General features: G+C 40.3%; 2 protein-coding genes across 5 annotated transcripts; one reads left to right on the forward strand and one right to left on the reverse strand.

Moving 5' to 3' along the window:
• Positions 1 to 1,275: 1,275 nt before the first annotated feature.
• On the forward strand, positions 1,276 to 25,619 carry fancm (FA complementation group M). 4 transcript variants are annotated; one of them, XM_060880358.1, is made up of 23 exons: positions 1,276 to 2,358; positions 2,456 to 2,628; positions 2,720 to 2,797; positions 3,407 to 3,565; positions 6,619 to 6,750; positions 6,836 to 6,968; positions 7,084 to 7,176; positions 7,546 to 7,638; positions 7,896 to 8,086; positions 10,164 to 10,370; positions 10,453 to 10,693; positions 10,864 to 11,018; positions 11,816 to 11,980; positions 14,870 to 16,436; positions 17,627 to 17,712; positions 18,218 to 18,286; positions 18,382 to 18,498; positions 18,603 to 18,762; positions 20,857 to 20,963; positions 21,233 to 21,727; positions 24,343 to 24,691; positions 24,799 to 25,090; positions 25,180 to 25,619. In XM_060880358.1, exons 1-23 carry the CDS (start codon positions 1,737 to 1,739, stop codon positions 25,286 to 25,288), a joined length of 5,793 nt encoding a protein of 1,930 aa, XP_060736341.1. In that variant the 5' UTR covers positions 1,276 to 1,736; the 3' UTR covers positions 25,289 to 25,619. The 4 variants fall into 4 exon arrangements, with proteins under 4 accessions (XP_060736341.1, XP_060736338.1, XP_060736340.1 ...); XM_060880355.1 differs by having other exon boundaries at positions 25,254 to 25,619; XM_060880357.1 differs by having other exon boundaries at positions 18,606 to 18,762; positions 25,254 to 25,619.
• On the reverse strand, positions 4,011 to 4,715 carry soul3 (heme-binding protein soul3). Its single transcript, XM_060879595.1, is given in 4 exon segments — positions 4,011 to 4,109; positions 4,111 to 4,186; positions 4,382 to 4,595; positions 4,685 to 4,715. Coding segments are annotated over 4 exon segments (420 nt in total).
• Positions 25,620 to 25,910: the final 291 nt, after the last annotated feature.

The following is a 25,910-nucleotide window of genomic DNA, read 5'->3' on the forward strand; positions in this document are numbered from 1 at the left end:
AACTGATTTGATTAAAGACTGGCATCATGCATAACATTTTGGTGTCCACTTTTGCCATTTAATAATACCATAACTTTTGGCTTATGTAGACTTATGTAGTCATATAATATATAATATAAAACTCTTCTTGTTTTAAATTCTCACTGAGGGCTAAAACCCCCTAAAGATTAAACCCTAGAACCGCCCCTGCTCTTATGCCTAATTTTTTAATTTTAAAAAATTTTACTTTTTATTTTTTAATATTTTTTTAGAAATTTTACTTTTTTACTTTTACTTCAAATACTTAAGTACATTAAAGTACATCAGAAAATTACTTTTGATACTTAAGTACAGTATATATCAGATACTTTAAGACTTTTACTTGAGTAATATTCTAAAAGGTAACTTTCACTTCTACCAAAGTCTTTTTCTAGCACGATACTTGTACTTTTACTCAAGTGTTGCTTTCTAATACTTTATACAACACTGATAAAGTGCTGTATAAAAATTGAATGGAAAGTGGGCAAAGATTATTATAAAGATAAAAGGTGACAAAAAGGGTTTAATTTGACAGGACATGTAAAAAGAAAGAAAAAAAGGAAATTTATTATTATTAAAAATAAAATACTCCTGGTCACGAAAACAACCTTAGAGATTTATAGACATATGTGTCAGTGTCAACAATGAAGAGAAGACTTCACCAGAGTAAACAGATTTTATAAGTGAATTGGTAAGCCTCAAGCATAATAATAATAATAATAATGATAATAATAATAATAATAATAATAATGATAATAATAATAAAATAGTAATATAATAATAAAACAACAAAAATAATAATAGTAACGATAAAACAACAATAATAATAAAACAATACTAATAATAAAATACTACTACTACTACTACTACTAATAATAATAATAATAATAATAATAATAATAATAATAATAATAATAAAAGAAGAAGAAGAAGAAATACTACTTCTAATAATAATAATCTACCAACTCAAATATGCTGTGGTGAGGGACAACATACTGTATAAAGAGTGCTGTAATTTATATAGATGTAAAATAACATTAAAGTTTCAAGTTTAACTCTAATATACTGTATTAGAACGCTAACAATAACTTTTGTTTGACTGTAACTCTAAACTCTTTGTACAGAAATGTGTTTTATCGCCGCCTACTGGACTGGAGAAGAATTATAATTATCACCATAACCTTAACCATCCTCCGGTCCAGTAGGCGGCCTTAAAAACACATTTCCGCTTGACATCAACCGCCTTTATTGGAAGAAGAAAAGCATCACCATATGAGTAACCCGAGTTAGCATAAATATTTTCAGTTATTATTGTTGTATTATTGTAGTTGATTCAAAAGAAAACATAGCTGTTGAATAGTAGACGGTATATTAACATAAACACGTAAACATGCATGTCAGTAATGATGTTAAACCAGAGTTATTAAGAGCTTTAATCCGGTGACTAGCAAACAACTTGTGTCTCGAGCTGTAGCATGTTATGGTCATGCTATGGTCATGCTATGGTCATGTTATGGTCATGTTATGGTCATGCTATGGTCATGCTATGGTCATGCTATGGTCATGTTATGGTCATGCTATGGTCATGTTATTACAGACCTAGAGAAACTTTCACATCAATGTTTTGTATTAACTAAAGTCTCATGTTGAGTTCAGTCTCAGCATTCAGCCTCTAGCTCTGTGCCGAGGGTTGATTTAAACAAAACAAAACAAAAACAATGAGCAATGCAAATCAAAAGACTTTATTTCAGACATGGGGCTCAGCTGTTCCTAAGACCCTTTTGAGTAAAGACACTAGAAAAAAGTTACCCCAGAAGCACAGGGCAACTACAAACAGCCAGGTGAAGGTAAAGGCAAAAACAAAGGACAATGCAGCACCTTCACTTTGGGCTGAAGTTGGCCAAGTCCATCCAGTATCAAGGCAGGAACAGGAGATGGACGAAGTTGATGACGATCTGATCCTCGTAGCTGTATACGAGGCTGAAAAAAGTCTCGAAAACCAACCTGATCACTCGATCCAGAATTCTGCAGAAGTTTGCTCTGAAATTCCAGGCTTCGACAGTTCCTCAGGACAGATATGGATCTATCCCACCAACTATCCTATCAGAAATTATCAGCTGAAGATCTCGGAAGCAGCCCTGTTCCAAAACACGCTAGTGTGCTTACCCACGGGCCTGGGGAAAACCTTCATAGCGTCAGTGGTGATGTATAACTTCTACCGGTGGTATCCGGAAGGGAAGATAGTCTTCCTGGCTCCCACGAAGCCGTTGGTCGCTCAGCAGATTGAAGCGTGTTACAGAGTGATGGGGATTCCTCAGGAACACATGGCTGAACTGACCGGTAGCTTCACTGCTATGGTCCATGCTGTATATTGTCTGCTAATTAAATGGCACCCAGTAAACTGATCACTTTTACTTGATCCTCTGTTCTCTTTCAGGGAGCATTCCAGCTCCACAGAGGAGGGAGCTGTGGCAATCCAGGCGCGTGTTCTTCCTCACGCCACAGGTCATGGTGAACGATTTGTCTCGAAACACGTGTCCTGCTCCTCAGATCAAGTGTGTGGTTATCGATGAAGCTCACAAAGCATCAGGGAATCATGCGTATTGTCAGGTACTTTTATCCTGCATGTAGGGATTGGAAGTGTAACAAGGACATCAGTAAAAGTGTTAAATGAAACCTGTGTTGTGTTTATGTCCTGCAGGTTGTGCGGGAATTATGGAACCAGACGAAACAGTTCCGCGTCCTGGCTCTCAGTGCTACACCTGGTGCAGACATAAAGGTCAGTTGAACATAATTGTTTCTCTCTCTCTCTCTCTCTCTCTCTCTCTCTCTCTCTCTCACTCACACACACTGTCTTTTGCTCATTCTCTCTCACTCTTGATTTCTCTTACTTACACTTTGTCTGTCACTCACTCTCTGACTCATTCGCTTGCTCTCTCTCACTCTATCATGCTCACTCTTTCTAACTCTCTCTCTCTCTTTCACACTCTCTCTCTCTCTCTCTCTCTAAACACAAAATCATTCATTACAGAAAGCCGCTAAATTAATGATTTTTTTTATATTGATGTTTATTCTGATCCTCCACCTTATAAATCCATCTGTCATTTTGTACTAAAAAACAAAACAAAACCATAGAACAAGCTCATTTATTACAAACCTGTCCTGTACTGTTATGTATAATTATTCAAAACCTTCTGACCAATCAGAATGGACCGTACGATTCGAACGGCACTGTGAAAGGACACTGCAGAACATTCCAGAGTCAGCGTTCATGTTGTTATGGTTATTATGTATTTGATTAAAAACATGTAACTGAAAACCGATTCTATTGATGCTATTAATTCAGGAGTAAGTGTGTGTGTGTGTGTGTGTGTGTGTGATTGTGTAGGCTGTACAGCAAGTCATCTCCAACCTGCTGATCTCTCGCATTGAGCTGCGCTCAGAGGAGAGTCCAGACGTTCAGGCGCACTCCCATCAGCGCAGCGTCCAGAAGATCGTTGTTCCTTTAGGAGACGCACTCACCGGATACCAGTCTCGCTACTTACAGGTAGGATGCAGCGAGATGATCTCAGTGATCTTCACTAACCCTAACCTAACCCTCAGGTCACTAATCACTCAGACTGCAGCTCACTGTCATAGGAAGACCCGCACTGCTGTTCAGAGTCAAGATCATCAAATCATCTCATCAAAAAAAAAAATGCTGTTGGGAACCTGTGTAGCTCACTGATTAGTGGCCATTTATTAGTCTTACATAAAGGGAAAATTTTGCCCCTGTAGCCCTCAGGTTAAAGCCCCATCACACTTATCTTGTATTAACCTTTTATGGCAGTTCATGTAGGATCTATAATTTGATTACAATCCTATATTTAACTCTATATTTAATTCTACCGCCTGAACAAGGCTTTCTTGAAGCTCTTCCTGAAGCAGCAGAACTCACTTTCTTCTAGCTTTCTAAGGAAGAGCAGTAAGAGGTTATTACACAGAAACACCCTTTAAGGCCTTTGAATGAATCATATCTCATTAACATGGTGTGCAGCTGCAGGGTCGGTGTAGCCAGCCACGATGAAGGAGTCGGTGATGTACAAACCCGGGGGCAGAATCCAACGTTTCGTCCAGCGTGTTGATCTGTGTCATGATGGTCGTCTCCTTTGTAGCGCCCGTGAAGGTCCTGGGACACAGAAAGCACCACAATTGGCACAAAGATACATAAGAGAGGGATTAGATATATTTACATAAACACGCCACTGGAAATTGGCTGTGTAATCAGTCGGCATTGGCATGTCTTTAACATAAATATTAGGCTTTAAACTTTGTGGAAATGTCTTTTATGTTTTCTTGTTTGTGGTCCCTTTAGCTGACCTGCTGTAGACACGCCTGAATCACTATGTCCGGGACAAGCGGATGTGGTGGCTTAGCTTGGCGGTTCGAGGGCAGATAGCATGCTGCAGTGACGCAGTGAGGGTTATGGTCATGCCCAGATAAATGCCTAGAAAGCACAAACACTCAGACATTCTGCTGGTAAATGTATTTCATGATCTTCGTGAATCGGTAGCCGATGCTCTGTTCGTACGTGCCCACTGTTCTTAGTATCGCTTCTCGTAAAGTGCCTCCTCACACTGCAAGACAGTTCAAACCTTTCCAGTTCTAACTCTCTGTGGATCCAAACATGGCTTAAAATCAGGAAGATCTGCTACCATGTGGCGAAGCAGAAAAACAGTCAGTGCACCATAAGGAGAAGGAGAGTCTGAGTCCCAGTGATGTCTCTGTGGCCAAGATAGCAAAATGCCATGCTGTCTAGTTGGGAGGGTGCCATTAATTTGACTTTTCTCAAATTATCAGACCGGAAGTAATCAATGATCTCACAGTCATCCCGACCTGGCCATGATCTCTGGGTGTAAGGCGTGGGATTGCTCTCTCTCTCTCTCTCTCTCTCTCTCTCTCTCTCTCTCTCTCTCTCTCTCTCTCTCTCTCTCCTGCAATCTCTCTCTCTCTTTCTCTCTTTCTCTCTCTCTCTCTCTCTCTCTCTCTCTGTCTGTCTGTCTGTCTGTCTGTCTGTCTGTCTCATGTCTGAAACATGCAAAAAAACAAAAAGATCATGCAAACACTTTGGCTGATCGTCCATCGGTCTCATGCATGCACATCTTTTCCAGCAAAAGTACAACCCTATTTTAAAGAGCTTAAATATATCTTACATATTTGTTTACTGCCAGTAAAGCTCAATGCTGATTTCAACACTATAGACTAACAATCTTTGTGCACTCAAAACATTATTAGGACCCAAACATTTATTATTCCCCAGGAATCTCTATGCATCAGTGTTGGGATAAAAAACAAACAAAGAAGTTCATTCTTCTCACTGCCCTGAGCCCTGATCTCTGAAGTCTGCTGTTTTGTGTTGTGATCATCCCCAATGCAGCATCATGATATGAGATCTGGCCTGAATTTCTCTAAAGCTCTTTTCCAAAAAATACCAGACTGGCCAAACGAACATTTCAAGAACATAAACATTCATTTCTGCACTGTTGCCTGTCGAGTTTATAATTAACAAATCATCAAAAGTGTCGATAAGCTTAAGTGTGGTGTGTCTGAAGTTATTTAATTAACCTCTTTCGCCATCAGCTTTGTGCTTTTAAATAAAGAACATGTTTTTATACCGTATACAGATTTATCTGATGCTGCAGCTCTATATATAAGTGGGCTACAGTCAGGGATGTAATAATGTTGGTGCAGTGTATGTGCAATATTTTGTATCTAGAATTTAGCCACAATGCAGTTCATCTCTGTGTAGGCTTTTCTTTTTGTCCTGGAAGCTTTCATCTTTATTTAACCAAAGGTTTGGCGGTGCTTGGGCTTGAACCCCCGATCCTTCGATCAACAACTTAAAACCATAACGGCTTGAGCCACCAATTGAATAGAACGTCTTTGTATGCTGTAGCGAGAAAGCGAGCGTTTATAAAGGAAGAACTCAAGAGTTCTGCACAAAGCACTGATTTCAGCTGAACACATTTGTGATGAACTGAACCCACTCCACTGCCTGATCTCACTAACACACTTGTAGATAAATGGACACAAATCCCTTTGCCTTGCTCCAAAAAATCTATTGGAGCACCTTTCCAGAGGAGTGGAGGTAATTATTATGCAGATGTTGCTGGACAGCTGGACTAAATCGAGACCTGGATGCTCAAAAAGCACAGTTGGGTGTGATGGTTATGTTTCCACGATCTTTTAGAGGATATAGTTGATTTCAGATATTATTGCCAAATAAGTGTCAGTCTTTATCAATGAGGATTTACTGCCCCTGAGCAGAATAACATTGCACATCCCTTTTATTAATGAGTTCATGGTAAAGTGTAGATCTGTATAGATGTGTAGATGTGTAAGGTTATTGTATAGTCTAATCTAAAGCATGGATTGTACTGGGTGTGCAGTCAGATGGTTGTACTGCATCATGATGTATGTATGGCTGAAATGACCATAAAAGCTTCCTGACTTGACTTTTGTCTGCAACATAAAATAAAAGCATAATTTATTTTGTGTCGTGTAACATCTCTACTATATTCTTTTAACTAATATCTAACGGCCCGCATTTGCTCTCAAAAGGTTTTGCAAAGGTTTACATCCCGGCTGACGCAGACGAGCGTGCTTAACCAACGTGACCTTCGCTCCCTCACAAAGTACCAGGTCATTCTGGCACGAGAGCAATTCAGACGCAACCCTCCATCGCATCTCATGGTACGGCTGTTTGAAGCTTATATGTATTACACATCATGTGCTCTTCAGTGTCTGTAGTGTTTTTATGCACTTCTTTTGCCGACAGGGAGCACAGCATGGTGCACTGGAGGGGGATTTTGCTCTGTGTATTAGCCTCTACCACGGTTATGAGCTTCTGCAGCAGATGGGCCTGAGATCTCTCTTCTTTTTCATACAGAACATTATGTCAGGCTCTAAAGGTAACTTGAGTGCTTTCTTAAATGATTTCTGGTGCGTATTTAAAAGCTTAAAGTTGAAATGCTTTAAAGATAAGCCGTGAGTTGCGATTTATTTTGGATTCTATTTCTGTCTCAGAGACTTCACGGGCCCGAAATGAGCTGCAGCGCAGCCCTGTCTTTATGGACCTGTACAGGGAAATGGAGGCTTTGTTTCTCGGCCCTACCAAAGGTACTTTATCCTGAACATCAACCGAAAAATGTATGTACATGATTACTAATGAGCTTTTACAGACCCTTAACCTCAGACTGCCTCTTAAGACAAGTGATTAGTCTGGTGGATGTGTTTCTTATTCATTATATAGTGCACTGTTTAGGATTTTGTAGCCAGTTTCTCAATAGTTCATTATCATACACTAGTATTGATCACTTTTAATGGGCAGATGAATGTGTTCTTTTCTGTATTGTCATGTTTTCTGGATTTTAGCTCATTTTCAGTGTGCCACATTGCATTGGTTATTTAATGGTGGGTTTTCAGTTCTAATAAAATCTTCCCACTCAGCACAAATGCTCGCATCAGATTAACCGGTTCATTTTCCAGGGCCTGAGGAGCAGTATTTCTACAGCCACCCCAAACTTCAGAAACTGGACGAGGTGATTGAACAACATTTCAGTAGCTGGGCGAAGAGATCAGGTACAGTGCAACTGAATGCTGAATGTAACATATATGACTGAGACATTAAACACATATGACTGAGACATAAAAAAAAGAGAAGCTGGTCAGGGGATGACTAGAAATAACTTCTGTGTTTATGCCACCTAACTGTACAATAAAGGTTTAAACACTACTGTGTTTAAACCTAACTGTACAATATATTTCTCAGAAAAGTCAGTGTCCGTTGTGGGGTCTCCAGGTTGAAATTAAATTCCTCTCTGATGTCATTGGTCTAGGCAGTGCTACCGGAACTGGGGACAAAGCAGAGAGTTCAAGAGTGATGATCTTCTCATCCTTTCGTGAGAGCGTGCAGGAGATCGCAGAGATGCTTAATCGCCACCAGCCCCTCGTCAGGGTCATGACATTTATGGGGCAAGCGTCAGCTGGGAAAGGGGTGCGAGGGTTCACTCAGAAGGAGCAGCTCGAGGTAAAACCCTAACCATGATGTTCAATAAAAGGATGTTTTGATATGTTATCGTTTTTAGCGTGACACTTTTTTATTACTATTTTATTGATTTCCTCCCATACTTGATTTACGTCGTTCCGATTATCTCATTACTATGGTGCCTCTCAAAGGGTGGGATGTATTACGCAGCAGGAGAACAGACAGTTCTTGAGGTTGATGTTATATGAAGAAGGAAAATGTGCAAGTTTATGGATCTGAGTGATGTTCACAAGGGCCAAATTGTGATGACTAGACAAGTGCATCAGCACATCAACAAAACAGCAGGTATATACTGTATATATATACTGTATATATATATAGTACTGTGCAAAAGTTTTAGGCAGGTGTGAAAAAATGCTGTAAACAAAGAATGCTTTCAAAAATGGAAGTGTTAAACATATAATATGAACAAAATGCAGTGAATGAACAAAAGAGAAATCTAAATCACATCAATATTTGATGTGACCTCCCTTTGCCTTCAAAACAGCAGCAATTCTTCTAGGTACACTTGCACACAGTTTTTGAAGGAACTCGGCTGGTAGGTTGTTCCAAACATCTTGGAGAACTGACCACAGATCTTCTGTAGATGTAGGCTTTCTCACATCCTTCTGTCTCTTCATGTAATCCCAGACACACTCGATGATGTTAAGATCAGGGCTCTGTGGGGGTCGTGCCATCACTTCATGCTGGTTTGAAGGCAAAAAAAACACCAAATATTGATTTGATTTAGATTTTTCTTTTGTTTGCTCACTTTGCATTTTGTAAATTGACAGAAATAAACACTCATTATTTATATTTCTGAAAGCATTCTTTGTTTACAGCATTTTTTCACACCTGCCTGAAACCTTTGCACAGTTCTGTGTATGTGTGTATATATATATATATATATATATATATATATATATATATATATATATATATATATATATATACACGTGTATATATACACCCTTCGGCCACTATTACACCTGTCCAACTGCTCGTTAACGCAAATGGTCAAGATGATCTGCTGCAGTTCAAACCGAGCGTCAGAATGGGGAAGAAAGGTGATTTAAGTGACTCTGAACGTGGCATGGTTGTTGGTGCCAGACGGGCTGGTCTGAGTATTTCAGAAACTGCTGATCTACTGGGATTTTCATGCACAACCATCTCTAGGGTTTACAGAGAATGGTCCGAAAAAGAGAAAATATCCAGTGAGGGGCAGTTCTGTGGGCGCAAATGCCTTGTTGATGCCAGAGGTCAGAGGAGAATGGCCAGACTGGTTCGAGCTGATAGAAAGGCAAAAGTAACTCAAATAACCACTCGTTACAACCGAGGTATGTAGAAGAGCATCTCTGAAGGCACAACACGTCGAACCTTGAGGTGGATGGGCTACAGCAGCAGAAGACCACACCGGGTGCCACTCCTGACAGCTAAGAACAGGAAACTGAGGCTACAATTTGCACAGGCTCACCAAAATTGGACAATAGAAGATTGGAAAAATGTTGCCTGGTCTGATGAGTCTCGATTTCTGCTGCGACGTTCGGATGGTAGGGTCAGAATTTGGCATCAACAACATGAAAGCATGGATCCATGAAAACGAGCTACTGTAGCTCAAATTGTTGGCAAAGTTAATGCTTGCAATGTGAGAGAGGTGTCGGTACACACAGTGCATTACATCTTGCTGGCTTGCTGTGTATGGGGCTGCAAGAGTTTAAAGTTTGACTTGGTCTCCGAATCCATATCCAAATGAGCATTTGTGGACGTGCTGGACAAACAACTCTCATAGGAGACTCTACCCCACTTCTTACGGAACTGCTGCTAATATCTTGCTGCCTGAAACCACAGCAGACCTGCGGAGATGTTGTGCAGTCCATTCTTCTTCAATGTCTAGAGCTATTTCAGTGGCACCAGGGGAATAATAAGCAGGTGGTATAAATGTTATGCCTGATCAGTGTATGCTTATATATTACAGGCTGTTTTAATAGTAGAATAAACGTCATACTTTTCACATCATAGTAATGTACATCCAGTATTTTAGTTATATCAGTTTATATCATTATTTTTTCATCGAAATCAGGTGGTGCGGAGATTCCGAGAGGGCGGCTTTAACACCTTGGTTTCTACTTGTGTTGGTGAAGAGGGTCTCGACATTGGAGAGGTAGACCTAATAGTCTGCTTTGATGCTCAGAAAAGTCCTATCCGTCTGGTGCAGCGAATGGGCCGAACCGGGCGCCACAGGCAGGGACGCATAGTGGTCATACTGGCTGCAGGGCGAGAGGAGCGGGTCAGTCCAAAAATGTTTTTTTTTAAAAATCATACCTTTTTATTTGTTTTCTATTTGCATGCTGGTCTCATCTACTCCACAGATCTATAACCAGAGCCAGAGTACCAGGCGCAGTGTGAATAAATGCATCATGGGAAACAAGCAGAGCTTCTCCTTGTTTCCCCACAATCCCCGCATGATTCCTGCTGGTGTCACTCCCACCCTGCACAAGATGGACATTACATGTGGCCAGTTCGAGGCCAAAGAGAGCAGCAGGCGTTCCAGCAATGGCCACCATTCACTCAGCATGAGGAGGCTGTCTCTTCTCAACCCTGATGCCCAAGGTACGGCCTGAACAGCTTACTGTCATTGTTACTTGCGGATTAATTCGAACATTTTTTTTTTAAATAAAATGGTGAGACCCAATTATTTGTATGTTAGAGGCTCATACGTACGTTTCTCATACGTATGTTATATGATTTATGTTTCATTATTATTATTTTATAATATAAAGTTGATGGTGTGCACGGGCGTGTGAAGGAGGATGGCTTTCTCACCCCTGATGAAGAGGTTGAGTGGTTAACTACCATGAAATTGGCTGAGAATGAAACCCAGCCCAGACTCCGGCACTCTTCTTTCCTGTGCTTTAACACGGAGCCACAACAGCAGGTGCATTCATCTCACTGAACATATAGTTTTAGTGTTAATTATATATGTTATAGTATATGTTATATTTAATACGATTTGATATGTCTGCGTATATAAGATATAGCTTATATTTTCGAATTCAAAGATTTAAACCTAATCATGTACATACTTCTCTCAAAAAAAGGTTTTCCTTTTTATTAGAGGTTCCAGGGGTTCAGATACATTTTATCTCAAGCTAAATCACTGTCATGCAATAACACACTCTGCAGAGAACAAATTCTGAGTATGGGTCACCATATGTCACGTCACTATCACTGTCACTGTCACTAATGTAGACCAATATAGTTGGAGTGGATATTTCTAAGACCTGGCAACCCCACATATACAGTAAGCACACTTTGTAATGCTCCTCAGCTACTTTGAGTTCAATCCTCAGAACATTTGAGGCATTATGAAATTTATTCATTCATTCATTTTCTACCACTTATCCGAACTACCTCGGGTCACGGGGAGCCTGTGCCTATCTCAGGCGTCATTGGGCATCAAGGCAGGATACACCCTGGACGGCGTGCCAACCCATCGCAGGGCGCACACACACTCTCATTCACTCACACAATCACACACTACGGACAATTTTCCAGAGATGCCAATCAAGCTATCGCAGGCTCTCCCTGATCATGTGACCAGCGTGCTCTCTATAAGCATGCTGTCTCTTTGAAATCTATCGATTCCACGTATGTCACAATGTATTGCTACATTCCTTTAATGTTATGATGTATAGACCCTTCCTCATGTAAATGATTGTGTTGTTTGTACAGGAGGTGTGTGTGAATGGCCCAGTGAGAGACTTGTCTCTTTGGGAATGGAGACACTGGCAGAATCAGCCTCATCCAACACACAAAGTGGACCACTCCAGCCGCTGCCTCCATTTCACCGCCATCATGGATCTCATTGACCAGATGAGACAGGAGGAGGAGGAGCAGGTGAGACGCAGGGAGTCTCAGGGAAATCAAGGAGGTCAAATGGTGGTATCACTGTGTGATTATACAATGGGCAGCACTGACAGGTTAAAGCTGCCATTGATGTTTGCATTACGAAATATGACTGAAACGATACAAAAAGAATGGTTAATTTTAGGTAATTATCAAATTCATCTTGTGCCTTGACCCATTTAACTAAATCATGTTCACCGTATATGTTTAATGACATGCAAAATTAATCTATTAATCTCAGAATGGTCCTTAGGGAATGTCTACTGTAGCTGTATCAGTCTGTTACTATGCTTACAATTGTTTATAGCCAGCGTTTTCATTTAGAGTGATAGTTAAACTGACTGCAAATACTTGAGCATTAAATGGTTTGAACGCACAATTTCCAGGGAAACAGAATTGATTACTTAAATATTATTATCCTTACATATCTGGCAGCGTTTTTTCCCTTTGTAATCAAATTCTTTCATTTTCATTCTTTCATTGTTTTTCCTTATTTCCTTGTTTTTTTTATTTCTAAGTCTTAAGCTAATCCTAAACGACATAATCAAGTGTTTGAACTATCATCAGGACATTTATTTGATTTTTTTTAATCCATCACTGCTCATCTCATCCTGCCATTAGAGGGTGACATGAAACATCCATTTTTTTTTTTTTTCCGCCAAAAACTTTATATTTAGTTATATAAGCACTGAAATCTGAAAGTAGACCAACTGACTTAGGAGAGAAAAGGTGAAGATTAAACAAGTAACACAGGAAGAGCAGCTTTAAACAGTTGGCATGTTTTTGCAAAATTTAAAGCCCAACTATTGCCCAACTATCACACAACTACAACACAAAAGACTTGTGGTAGCTTAGTGTTTAAGGAGTTTTAATAATGAACGGAAGGTTGCGAGTTGGAATCCCAGGTCCACCAAGGCCATTAACCCTCAATTGCTCAGTTGTATAAAATGACATTAGAATGGCGGCGTCTTCAAATACAAAAGAGGTTCAATAGCTAAATGAGGCAGTGGGCATGAAAGACGTTTATTCGCACTTGCATTATAGTAGCTATAAACTAGTCAATTCCTTACAAACTACAAGATAATAAAAAGAATATAATACATAAAAAAAAAGACACTTCATGTTGCTAAGAATCAGTAGTGTGGCCCAGAAGCCAGGAAATGTACCGACTGTTAGTTTTATCTGATCTGCAGATACAGTTGAAACCAGATATTTACATACACTTCAGAAAAAAACACAAAAACTTTTATTTCTTTACTGTCATACATTAAATCAGAGTAAACTTTTTCTGTTTTAAATCAATAAATATTAACATATTTTTTGCATTTGGTAAATGTCAGAATCGAGCGAGGGAAAATTTTTATGTATTTTTATTATCACTTTCATCAAAGTCAGAGGTATACATACACTAAGTTTATCGTGCCTTTAAAAAAAACAAAACTCCAGATGATTCCAATCTGAGCTTAAGAAGCTTCTGATAGGTTAATTGATTCCATTTGAGTTAATTGGTGGCACACCTGTGGATGCACATAAAAGCACACCTCAAACACATGTCTTTCTTTGACATCATGGGAAAATCAAGAGAAATCCACCAAGACATCAGAAAAAAAATTGTTGACCTCCACAAGTGTGGCTCATCCTTAGGTGCAATTTTCAGATGCCTGAGGGTTCATCCGTTCAGACAGTAATACACAAGTATAAAAAACATGGGAATGTACAACCATCATACCGCCCAGGAAGGAGACGGATTCTGAGTCCCAGAGAGGAACGTATTTTTGTGCGAAATGTGCGAATCAACCCCAGGACAACAGCAAAAGATGTTGTGAAGATGCGGCTGAAACTGGTAAGACAGTGTCATTATCCACAGTAAAACGAATACTGTACCGCCATGAGCTGAAAGGTTACTCTGGGAGGAGAAAGCCATTACTTCAAAACCACCATAAAAAAGCCAGACTACAGTTTGCAACTGAACATGGGGGAAAAAAATCTTAATTTCTGGAGACATGTCCTGTGGTCTGACGAAACAAAAATTGAACTGTTCGGCCATAATGATAAACGGTATATTTGGAGGAAAAAGGGCGAAGCTTTGAAGCCTCAAAACACTATCCCAACTGTGAAGTATGGGGGTGGTAGTATAATGTTGTGGGGCTGCTTTGCTGCAGAAGGGACTGGTGTACTTTACAAAATAGATGGCATCATGAGAAAAGAAAATGATGTGGATATATTAAAGCAACAGCTGAAGACATCAGCCAGGAAGTTAAAGCTTGGGCACAAATGGGTCTTCCAAATGGACAATGACCCCAAGCATACCTCCTAATTAGTTACAAAGTGGCTTAAGGACAACAAAGTCAAGGTATTGGAGTGGCCATCACAAAGCCCTGATCTCAATCCCATAGAAAATTTGTGGGCGGCACTGAAAAGGCGAGTGCGAGCAAGAAGGCCTACAAACCTGACCCAGTTACACCGGTTCTGTCAAGAGGAGTGGGCCAAAATTCCAGCAAACTATTGTAGAAAGCTTGTGGAAGGATACCCATAACGTTTGGCCCAAGTGAAACAGTTTCGGGGCAATTCCACCAAATACTAAGGAAGTGTATGTATACTTCTGACTTTGATGAAAGTGATAATAAAAATACATAAAAATTCTCCCTCGCTTGATTCTGACATTTAACAAATGCAAAAAATATTTTAATATTTACTGATTTAAAACAGAAAAGTTTATTCTGATTTAATGTATGACAGTAAAAAAATAAAAGTTTTTGTTTTTTTCTGAAGTGTATGTAAATATCTGGTTTCAACTGTAGCTCTCGTAAGGTTGCAATCTTAAGGAAATTTCTAAAATACTTTACTAAATTTTTTACCTTTTATTTTCTGATCCAACAGAGTGGCTGCAGATATGAATCTGAGGTCAGAGCATATCTACATAAGGAGGATGTTGTTGGTGGTGTTGAGGATGGCGCCATAGTAAAAGTTCTTCCTCAGTGGAAAAGATCTAAACCTAGACTTGTTGGTCGAGAAGCCAGATGTTCTGTCTTGGATAAGATGGACCAAGCAGGACCTTCTTCATGGACTTTATTAAAAGACAAACTGTCCTCTGAGTCTGACAGTGATGCTATTACAGAAGATTTTAGTATGTTTCAGGGCAACTATGATAAAGATAATGCTGATAATGTTATGCAGACTGATGTAAATGTGCACTCTGAGACTAAACTCTCCAAGAAAGATAATGACCAGCTACAAAGTTCTCCTGAACATAAAAAGAGTCTTAAGACAAACCCTGATACTTCCCTCGAGCCTCTTGAGGATATGTTCTATTTACCTGAAAGGGAGGTCTGTCAAAAACTCTACGATGTCAATCAATCTGCTGGACGTTTGGACATGATTCTCTCCAATGTCAAACATCTTCTGTCTAGATCTCCAGCTGAAAGTTTTGATCTACATTGCTCATTAAACCTCAATGAACCTGCTCACTTTGATGAATCAGATGAGATCTGCAGTAGTCTCAGGGAAGAGGTTGATCATTTCCAGGTAAATTTTGATCTTGAAGGACATGAGAATTCACTGGACTCTCTGGACTGTAACATAGCAGGAGCCCCTCCTGAATCTGAAGTGTTGCCTAGCGAGAACGTTCCTGCTGGTCCGGACAGTACCGCCAACAGTCCTAGCTGGGACGATGTTTTTGATGACGACGTTGATGATGGGGGAGATAAAAACACTAATCAACAATTGGAGGCTAAAATTCAGCCCACTAGTTTAGATGAAAGTGTTGACTTGTTTGGTGATGATGATGCTTTCCTTCAAATATCATTACCAAATGTTGTTACTCCTAAAAAAGACACTGTAATTCCCATCAACAGGCAGGACACTGACCAAAGGAAGCAGGTTGTGCAAAATATAGGGTATACATCAAATATGTTTAATGCAGAAGCATCTTCCAAGAGCCCAGTAGGGTTAGGACAAAAACCACCATCGGCGAAGACATCTGAGGCTTTCAATTATTCTCAGGACATTTTTTCTGTAAACTTTGACCTTGGGTTATCCATAGACTCTGAAGAGGAGGAGACCGCAGAACCAGCCTCTGACTTGACCACAGAACCTACTGCTGACCGAGAGAAGACTTTCACCTCCCTAACCCTGAACAAACCCAATACATCTTCCAACAACTTCACTGTTGGGCATATGTCAACCCCCAGGGTGTGGCCAATGGACAAGAAGCTTCCAACTCTCATAGCCAAGAGTAACCTGTCACCCATAATCACAGAGCGAGAGAGCCTGATTAGACCAAACACTTCTCCAACTCTGGAATTTGTGTCTACCAAAGACAGAAATCTAGAACTCTTTCCTAAAGTGTTGAGCTCACAAGCACATCCACGTGGAACAGGGAACAGATTGTCTCGGAGGTCTCTGCTTGATGCACGGAAACCTGTTTATGAAGACCATGCTTGTTCAGGTCAGTTCAAGGTTTTTAACTTTCAAGTGTGTTTGATACAGTAGTTAGGACTGTACTTGGGTGTGTGATGATGATAACAAGAAACAGGTGGTGGATGTACTGTAGAGGTCAACAAAGCTATGACATTTGGGTGTATAATACCAAGCTGTGGACGGTCTGGGGTACAGGTGGTCTGTAGGAATGGTAGATTTTATAAGTGCATTATTTTTGTTGTTTTAATGGTGGAGTTAGTAAATTGTGCTACAAAGCTTGAGGGGTGGAGCTGATATAAGGCTTCAGAAGGAATGTCCGCGAGATCTGGTCGATATTGAGCCAGTGAAAATGTTCTTTCAATAAATGTTAACAAGTCTTATTTTTAAGCATGGAACAAGTTTCCAGTACAATACTTTTATGGTATTTGGCTGATGCCCTCATGCAGAGCATTTTCTCATTTTTGTACAACTGAGCAGTCGAGGATTAAAGGCCTTATTCAGGGTCCCAGCAGTGGCAGCTTGGTGGTCATTTGATTTGAACAACCTTCTGATCAGTCGGCCAAAGTCTTAACCACTGATCTACCACTTTCCCAGTGTAGCAGTCTGGAGTATCTAGCCACAAGCGATTGTACATGCAGTGAAAGAAAACTGTGCTCAAGCGAAAGTAAGAAGACAAAGTTTAAACATAATAATTATAAAGTGAAGAGTTAGCATTTTAAAGGATGAAATTAAGCTCAGGTTTTCATATTTCTAAAAGATCTAAACCTGATGACAGCTAGAATTGACTTCCTAGACAAATATGTAGCTACTAGAATTAGAGTAACTAATGAATAAGGACAGGTCTTTATGTAAGATAAGTAAGAAAGTCCTTTAAAGGAAGATGGAGTAAAAGAGTGTATAAGGCAGTTCTAACGTCTACTAGAATAACTCAAATAAGAGAATAAGTCGAGGCTCCCAGAGAGAGCAAACATGAGTAAGAGGCAGGATGACTTTGACATTTCCATCATGTGAAAAGATGAGCGGTTCTGGTGAATTGTGTTGAAGCTGAGATTCTGGACCACATGTTCAGTCTAGGGAGTCTTTGAGGTTGTGTATGTAAATGAGAGTGTAAATTGCTTTCATCTGGGTATGGTTAGCTGTTATTTGCCATCGAAATGGATTATTCAAGGCCATATATGGTATTGTTCACAGCTGTTTTGTAATTTTTGAATTGTCCAGAACATGTGAACAGTGACAGTGAAGAGGAATCAGTCATTAGAAAACCAGGGCATCGTGGAAAAGCAAATCCTCTGGCATCTCCTGAGGTACGGACCACTACACCAAGTGCATGTCGTATTTTACAGTGTAATCTTTTGTGCTAGAATAAAGTGTAATCTTTTGTTTTTAATAATTGTCACCTCAGCTGGCTTTTAAATCAATAAATAAATTTAAACTATCAAATTCTGGACACTACACATAGTACATTGCTCCTAAATCAGAAATCAAAATTAATTTTATAATAAATTAATTAATGAAATTGAGCCAATAGAGTTCTTGTTATTCTGCTAAGTAAATAAATCTAAAATAAATTAAAAATAATTATAAAAGTAAAATGTAATGGTAATAATAATACTTATTTATTTCTTGAATACATTTATTGAAATAGTTTTTGATTTATTTATATATGGAAAAACATTAATTTATGCAACTAAATGTTTTTTTTTTCTTTATCTGTTTTCCTGATATTGTATTCTTTTGGATGTGATGCTGGTAAATTTGTCATGTCGCCCATTGAGTCACTGTCTTTTTTTTTTTTTTTTTTTCCCCTAGCAATCAAAAATCAGCGATGTTGAGTCTCCTGTCCAGGCGCCTAGAAAACGTGTCGCTCGATTGAACATGGTATTGAATATGAATATGTGAAAATTTTCCATGAAACATTTCAACAGAAAAGAATCCGAGCCTGCTCAACAAATGTCCTCGGCTTTATTTTTCAGTCTGAGGAGAGCGACAGGGAAGCTGTGTCAGACGATGACTTCCAGCAAAACTCGTTTTGTCGGCCCAGAGCGTTTCAGCCTCGTAAACCCTCACGTCCTCTTAAGGAGGAATCTAAGGTAAAGATGCATCTCCTCCACTGCATGTGGGTTAAAAAGGTTATTTAAAATGTCATGTCACACACGTTTACCCTTTGATGTTGGTCCACTCTTTAATCTCCCAGAAGGCAGTGCACAGTGCTGGCAGGCAGTTCCTGGATGAAGAGGCAGAGCTGTCTGAAGACGGAGACTCTGTCTCTTCTGACGAATGTGGCGGGGAGGAACTGGACAAGTCTTTGGAAGGTTTTGTAGTGGATTCCACTCAGTTATCCCAAGGCATTAATGGTAAGGAAAAGGCTTCATTCAGAAAGTTTCATCGTTAAATCTTTGTGCCTTCTTTAGCACAGTGCCCTAAAGATTATATTGTTTTTAACCTCAACCTTTTTAAAGCATCATCTAATGAAGCAGCTGATTAGTAATGGGATTACCTTTGAGATAAACATAAGGAGTAATATAAAGAATTAATATAATAAAAATTCAAAATATATATAGTTCACAGTGTGTATGTATGTATGTATATGTATTTATCCCCAATGAGCAAGTCTGAGGTGACTCAGGCAGCAGTGGCAAGGAAAAACTCCCTTAGATTGGTAAGGAAGAAACCTTGAGAGGAACCAGAGTCAAAGGGGAACCCATCCTCATATGGGTGACACTAGAGGTGTGATTACAAATATACAGTCAAACAAATGCCGTATTGGTGTAGGGATCACATGGATTTCAGATCTCCTCTTAGTATCACAGAGTCCAACTGGAGCTGGTAGATGTCTCAGGATTCTCACAGAGTCGGCCTCATCTCAGTGGAGGTCCAAAAACGTCATCGCACGGAAGACGATTGGAGCTGGTACAATGTGTCTCGGCATGGGTAGAAAAAGAGAAGAGCAGTGCAGCGGGATTAACATATCTGCTGTTCATAAAAATGTGCAAGTCATAGTGTAATAGTGTAATAGTGCACAATATTATGGGATGTATTATGTGTATGCCTGACTAAAGAGATGAGTTTTTAATCTACATTTAAACTGGGAAAGTGTGTCTGAGCCCTGAACACTATCAGGAAGACTAATCCAGAGTTTGGGAGCTAAATAAGAAAACGCTCTACCACCTTTAGTAGACTTAGATATTCTGGGAACTACCAGAAGTCCTGAGTTTTGTGATCTCAGAGAGCGTGAAGGATTGTAACGTGTTAGAAGACTAGTTAGATATGTGTGCGCTAAACCGTTAAGAGCCTTGTATGTTAGTAGCAGCAGTTTGTAATCAATTCTAAACTTAACAGGTAACCAGTGTAGAGATGATAAAATCCTTAGTCTCTCTCATCCTCTTTCTCTCTCTCTCTCTCTCTCTTCTCCCCCCCTCTTCCTCTCTCTCTCCCTCTTTCTCTCTCTCTTCTCTCCTCCTCTCTCTCCCTCTCCCTTTCTTCCTCTCCCCCTCTCTCTTCCTCTTTCTCTTGCTCTCTCTCTCTTTCTCTCCCTCTCTTCCTCTCTCTCTCTTCTCTCTTCCTCTCTGTCTCTTCGTCTCCCTCTCCCTTTCCCTTTCTTCCTCTCCCCCCTCTCTCTCTCTTTCTCTTGCTCTGTCTCTCTGTCTTTCTCTCGCTCTGTCTCTCGCTCTGTCTCTCTCTCTCTTCCTCTTTCTCTCTCTCTCTCTTCCTCTTTCTCTCTCTCTCTCTTCCTTTTCCCCTTGCTCTGTCTCTCTTCCTCTTCCCCCCCCCCCCTTTCTCTCTCCACCTCTTTTTTCTCTCTCTTTCGCTCTCAATTCCAAAATCCTTCCAGTGCACTTGAATCTTCAAGTCTCTTTTAAAAAAAAATCCCACAAATGCACTGTAAAATCAATGGAGCGCCCATGTTCCCTTACTGGAAATATTTTCTGAAGCTTCTCAGATAAAAAAACAAACAAAAAAACAATGTTGAGGATAAACTATCGGCCAACATGGTCTTGTTATTATTGTCTTGGTATATAAAAGCTCTCAGCTGATTATGTACAGTAACTTTATTTGACTTGAGGATTCATGTTAGGGTTTGTTTGAGTCTTTAAAGTGTTTAATGTTTTAAAAAAGTTGACAAACTAGAGATCCAGCTTGAAGCGCTGTGGCAGAAACCTATTTTATTTTGTATTGCCCAGGTTTTTACACTAGCTGATGAACAAATTAAAATTCATCAGTGTCCCTGTGTGTTGTGAGCCAGAGCTCTTACCAGTGCCCTAATTCGTGTACATGATATGCTGACCGTCTAGGGAGCTTTTTGAGACACACCTAAGGTTTACCAAAATGGGAATGGGATCATTTTGATTGAGCTGATTTGACCAAAGCATTATAAATAAGGGTGTGTCATTTGGAAGTGTGTTATGAATAAAGGCTTTTTCTTTCACTTTTTTCTTTTTTGTTTTCAGATTCTGAGATGTATGGAATTTATCTGAAATCTGTGAAGAGTCCTGCAATTACAAGCAAATTTAAAATGATGCACAGGCCCGTGCATAACATGAACATCTTCTCACAGGTGAGTAGAGGTGATACTTTAAGAAACATGATCTTTTGTCATATGGTGGTTTGTTTTATGATGGTATTTGGACACATTTTTCATTAGCCAGTTTTATAGTAGATCTGGTTTGAGATCCCCCCCCCCCCCCACACACACACACACTGTAAGATGTATATTGTGTTTTTTCACACGATATAATCTGTAAATATAAATAAATCATAATAAAAATCCTCTAAATAATATCATCTTCGTAGCTCAGAGAAAACACGTGTTCCTCACATGTGCAGGTCCCTGAGCAGGACGAGACGTACGAAGAGGACAGTTTTGTCGTCAACGGCAGCGAGGTCGAGGAAGACTTTGGTAGTGCTTCTGATGAGGAAGAGGCGGCTGGACTCAAGATGGTCCCCGAAGACTCGTACGTAGACGGGAGACGACAGTATGCCACACGGCGCAGAGTCCATCTCAGACAAACCAGGACTGCTGGAGAGATGAGAAGCCTCCAATCCAGAAAAGCCAAACGCTCCAGAATCGTTCGAGTGAAGGATTCGAGTGAAGAGGAAGATGACATGGATGAGAAGCAGAGGAAGACGCTGCACGCTGAGAAGGCGTCCGATTTAGATGGTTCAGCCGGGACAGGTTTTACTACATCGTCTCTGTCTGGTGGAGTGAAGAGCAGACAAGAAACTGTGCAGCACAAACAGGAGAGATTTAATAACCAGGCCCTTCTGTCTGAACAGCTGGACTTTCAGGAACCTCTGTCCACTTCTGGTGTTAAAACACAGGTGAGAGTTCTAGAAGGAACGTTTTTCGATTCATTTGGCAAAATGAAAAATTTTTCGAGTGACACATCACTTGTTTGCACAGTGCCATTTCTTTTGTTATAACTGAATGATGTTATTACTCTTCATTTATGGGTTTGTATGATTTGAAGGCGATCAAGTCAAGGCTTCTTATGCAGAACGTTACAAACAATTTGCGCATAAATCTGTACTTATGTAGCTCAATACAGTTGAGGCCAAAATTATTAGCCCCCCAGGAATTTTGGAACATTTTCCTAAAGATCTTTCCAATGTTTGCAGCATTGATAAAACTTGATATAATCAAACATTCGCCAGTGCTATTTAGTAGCTTTTGGTACATTTTGGAATATAAAATACATTTTTAGGCTTGCTTTATAATCAAATATAGTGAAAATGGGGTGGTCAAAAATATTAGCCCCTTGTGAATATTTGCTTTCAAAACACACCCAATTAATCAATCAGCTTTCAAAACACACCTAATTAATCAATCAGCTTTCAAACCACACCTGTGCAGTCAATTGGCTTCCTAACAACACCTGGGCATTCAATCAGCATTAAAGGACTCCAAGGAACAGGGCACTTGAACACATTATTGGGAGAGACTACTTTTACTCACCATGCCAAAGACAAAGGAAATCAGTCTTGAGCTCAGAAAGAAGATAGTGGAGGCTCATGATAAGGGGGAAGGCTATACTGCCATTTCCAAGCTTTTCACAGTGTCTAGAACCGCCGTACGTTGCATCATTGCCAAGTACAAGGAGACAAATTCTGTAAGAAACAAACCTGGGTGTGGTCGTAAGCGCAAGATTTCAAGAACCCTGGAGAGGAAAATAGTCAGAGATATCAGCAAGATGCCCCAGACATCTGCCAAGATGATTGTTGCTGACCTGGCCTCTTCTGGAGTTGATGTTTCAAGGAACACAGTTGTGAGGGCTCTTCATCGTGGTGGGCTTCAGGGCCATCGTCCCAGAAGAACCCCTTTACTCAAACAGCGGCACATCACAGCTAGACTGAGGTTTGCCCGTGAACATTTGAAAGGTAAAGATGAGTTTTGGGAGTCTGTGCTTTGGTCTGATGAGACTAAACTGGAACTGTTTGGGCACATGGATGTTGCTTATGTTTGGCGAAGAAAGGGTGAGGCCTTCAACCCTAAGAACACAGTTCCCACAGTTAAACATGGTGGTGGGAGCATCATGCTGTGGGGCTGTTTTGCAGCTTCAGGCACAGGGAGCCTTGTTCGGGTGCATGGCATCATGAAAAAAGAAAATTATGTTGACATTTTGAGGGATAATATGCAGAAATCTGCTCGTAGTCTAGCCTTAGGTCGTCGCTGGGTCTTCCAACAAGACAATGACCCAAAGCATACATCGAAATTGGTCCAACAGTTCCTGAAGGATACCAAAACAAAGGTCCTGGAGTGGCCCGCACAGAGCCCAGACCTCAATCCTATTGAGAATCTGTGGCGAGTGCTCAAAGTGAATGTCCATGCTCGGAAACCACGTAATTTGGACCAGCTGGAGCAATTTGCAATGGAAGAATGGGCTAAAATCCCTCAGGAAACCTGTGCCAACCTAGTAAAGAACTACTCTAAGAGGTTGTTGTCAGTTGTGGCTCAGAAAGGGTTCACTATTGACTATTAATGACCGGGGGCTAATAATTTTGGACGTTTCATTTTTGCCCTTTCTTGTTTCAACTCACTATTTCAATTAAATATCCTAATCAAACTTAGTGGAGATTTTGTCTTTGTTATTTTGGAAACAAACACACTATAAAACACTTGTTGTTAATGGTCATTTCCATGGAGAAATCAAGAGTTTTGTCTAATTTCATAAGGGGGCTAATAATTTTGGCCTCAACTGTATATGAGGCCCAGTGTGAGGTCCAGAGTGTCAAAGTAATAAGAAATTTAAAGGTGGGGTCTCCGTTGTTTGAAAACCAATGTTGACAATGGGTCCCACCCCTGTATTGAAAGCTCCGCCCACACATACATACGTAACCCAGGCAAATAATAGAAAGAAATGTGTCTTTATCATAGCTGAAGGGAAGAACAATATGATTGCAGATAAACAAACAAGCAAAAATGACACACAAGCATAATCATGCAAAGGACGGCATATAATAGTTCTGTGTAACAAAGCAAAACCAACGTTACTCACCTATAGAGAAGGAAAAAAGCGGCCTCAGCATCCCATCGCAGGCCTTCCTGCTTCTTCAGTTCTCTCCAGCGCTGGAAATTAACTTTATGTAAGTGATCCTATATTAACACGGGCTAACACGTAAGCCTTTCTTTGCTTTCTTTCTTTGTTTTTATCCTCCATGTCAATGTTTCAGTCGCTTTCTGCTAATGTCACACGTGTCACACTCTCTCCACCCAAATAGACAAGAGACGCCCTTTTCTGCTCATTGGTTATTGTTTTGTTTGGCGGCCCAACGCAGTTTTCTGAAGCATTTCTCAAACAACGGAGACCCTAACTTTAATCAACACCTTTTTGTTTCAGCCCCGTCTCTGTTTGTTATAAATAAATGCCGTATCTAATGTGCACTATGATATGCCTTAGAATACGCTTTATTGGATTTATAATTTGTCATGTATCCAGGCAGGCTGTAGTACCACTTCTCAGACCATACCTAGTGGTTCTGTGGATTATGGCCACACGAATAATCCCACGACCCCGGCTTGCGTATGCGTGCTAGTGGACAGCCGTTGCATCAGCGCTGGTGCGGATGTGGTGTCGTCCCTCCGGTTTAAACATGGTGCAGCGGTGCACATCTGCTCTCTGGTCAGCTGCGATTTCATTGTGAGTAACCGCATGGCTGTAGAGTGGCAGAGCGAGTCAGAGTTGGCCAGTCCCCAGAGTCGCAAGCAGCTGCAGAAGAGGATGCAGAGCCTGCAGGGTTTATTTGACCGTGTGTGTCTCCTGGTGGAGAAAGACCGCACTAAACCGGGTAAGCTTGACAATACTATCACATCCAAGATATAAATAAACAATAAACCCTCCTTGCTCTATCCATGACTTTAGTTATTTATTTATTTGTTTTACGTTTCTTCGTAGGAGAGCCGCTGCGGGCGTTCCAGCGCAGTCGTTATTATGACAGCACTATGGCTGCGCTGGTAAGAGCAGGAGTCAGAATTCTGTTTAGCCCGGGTCCGGATGACACCGCCACCCTGCTGGCTCAGCTGGCACAGGTAGAGCAGAGGAAAGGCCAGGCCATCAGCGTCCCTGTGGAGGTCAGAGGTCATCGGCTTCACGCACTGCAGTTTTACCTCACGCTGCCGTGTGTGAGCTACGTCAATGCACTTTACATGTGTAACAGATTCTACTCTGTAGCACATCTGGTTAACAGGTATCATAAACATACAAATGTCATACAGCTACAACATTGTCTTTGAGCGTTTGACATTGTGACACTTCTATTTCTTCGTTTATTTGTAGACAATCTCAGCGCGTTGCATTGTACTGTCTCAGGAGCTCAAATCCCAAAGCGTATTTTCTGTCTTGTTCTTCAGCTCTGTGGATACACTGCAGGCAGGGATCCGTGTGAGCCGCTCCAGAGCTGAGGAGATATACCGCTGTCTGCGCTACTCCTGTGACACCACGTTGACAAAAAGCAGCACCTCAAAGAATAACCTTTAGAACACAATGCTTATCCACGCATGCTCAAAAAATACTCTTGCACTTTGCGTTCATCCTGAACTCCTGACTTTTCACAAATAAGTCATGTTTACCTCATTTTTTTTATATACACACTACTTGAATTATTTTCTTGAGAGAGATGGAAATATATTTGAGAACCAAATAATGAACATTTTTGTAAATGGTGCTGTATATAAAAATGATACGTGTTGTAATAAAAAAAATTATATATATTCTGATTTTTTTCTATTGGCTTGACTGTAAAATTAAAATAAATAGTTGTAGAAACAATCATAACTGTAATAATAGCCGAACTGATCAGACTTACGAGAAAGGTTGCCAGATCCTCTGCAGTCGTGGTTGCAAATAACACAGCAAAAAATCAGTGTTAATTCAACTCCCATAGTGTTAGATTTAACACTTTCCCAGAGTTTATATAATCGACACCAGTTCAGAGTTAAATTAACACTTTGAGTGTTACATTTTTAACACCATCCAGTGTTGTTTCTTAACACATTTAAGAGTATTTT

The sequence above is a fragment of the Tachysurus vachellii genome, chromosome 10 (assembly GCF_030014155.1).
Source record: "Tachysurus vachellii isolate PV-2020 chromosome 10, HZAU_Pvac_v1, whole genome shotgun sequence".
NCBI classification, from domain to species: Eukaryota; Metazoa; Chordata; class Actinopteri; order Siluriformes; family Bagridae; genus Tachysurus; species Tachysurus vachellii.

Coding starts and splice junctions, on each gene's coding strand:
- fancm (XM_060880355.1), top strand. CDS start 1,737: ATGAGCAATGCAAATCAAAAGACTTTATTTCAGACATGGGGCTCAGCT. Junction 2,359..2,455: donor ACACATGGCTGAACTGACCG/GTAGCTTCACTG, acceptor GTTCTCTTTCAG/GGAGCATTCCAGCTCCACAG. Junction 25,091..25,253: donor GTAGCACATCTGGTTAACAG/GTATCATAAACA, acceptor CTTGTTCTTCAG/CTCTGTGGATACACTGCAGG.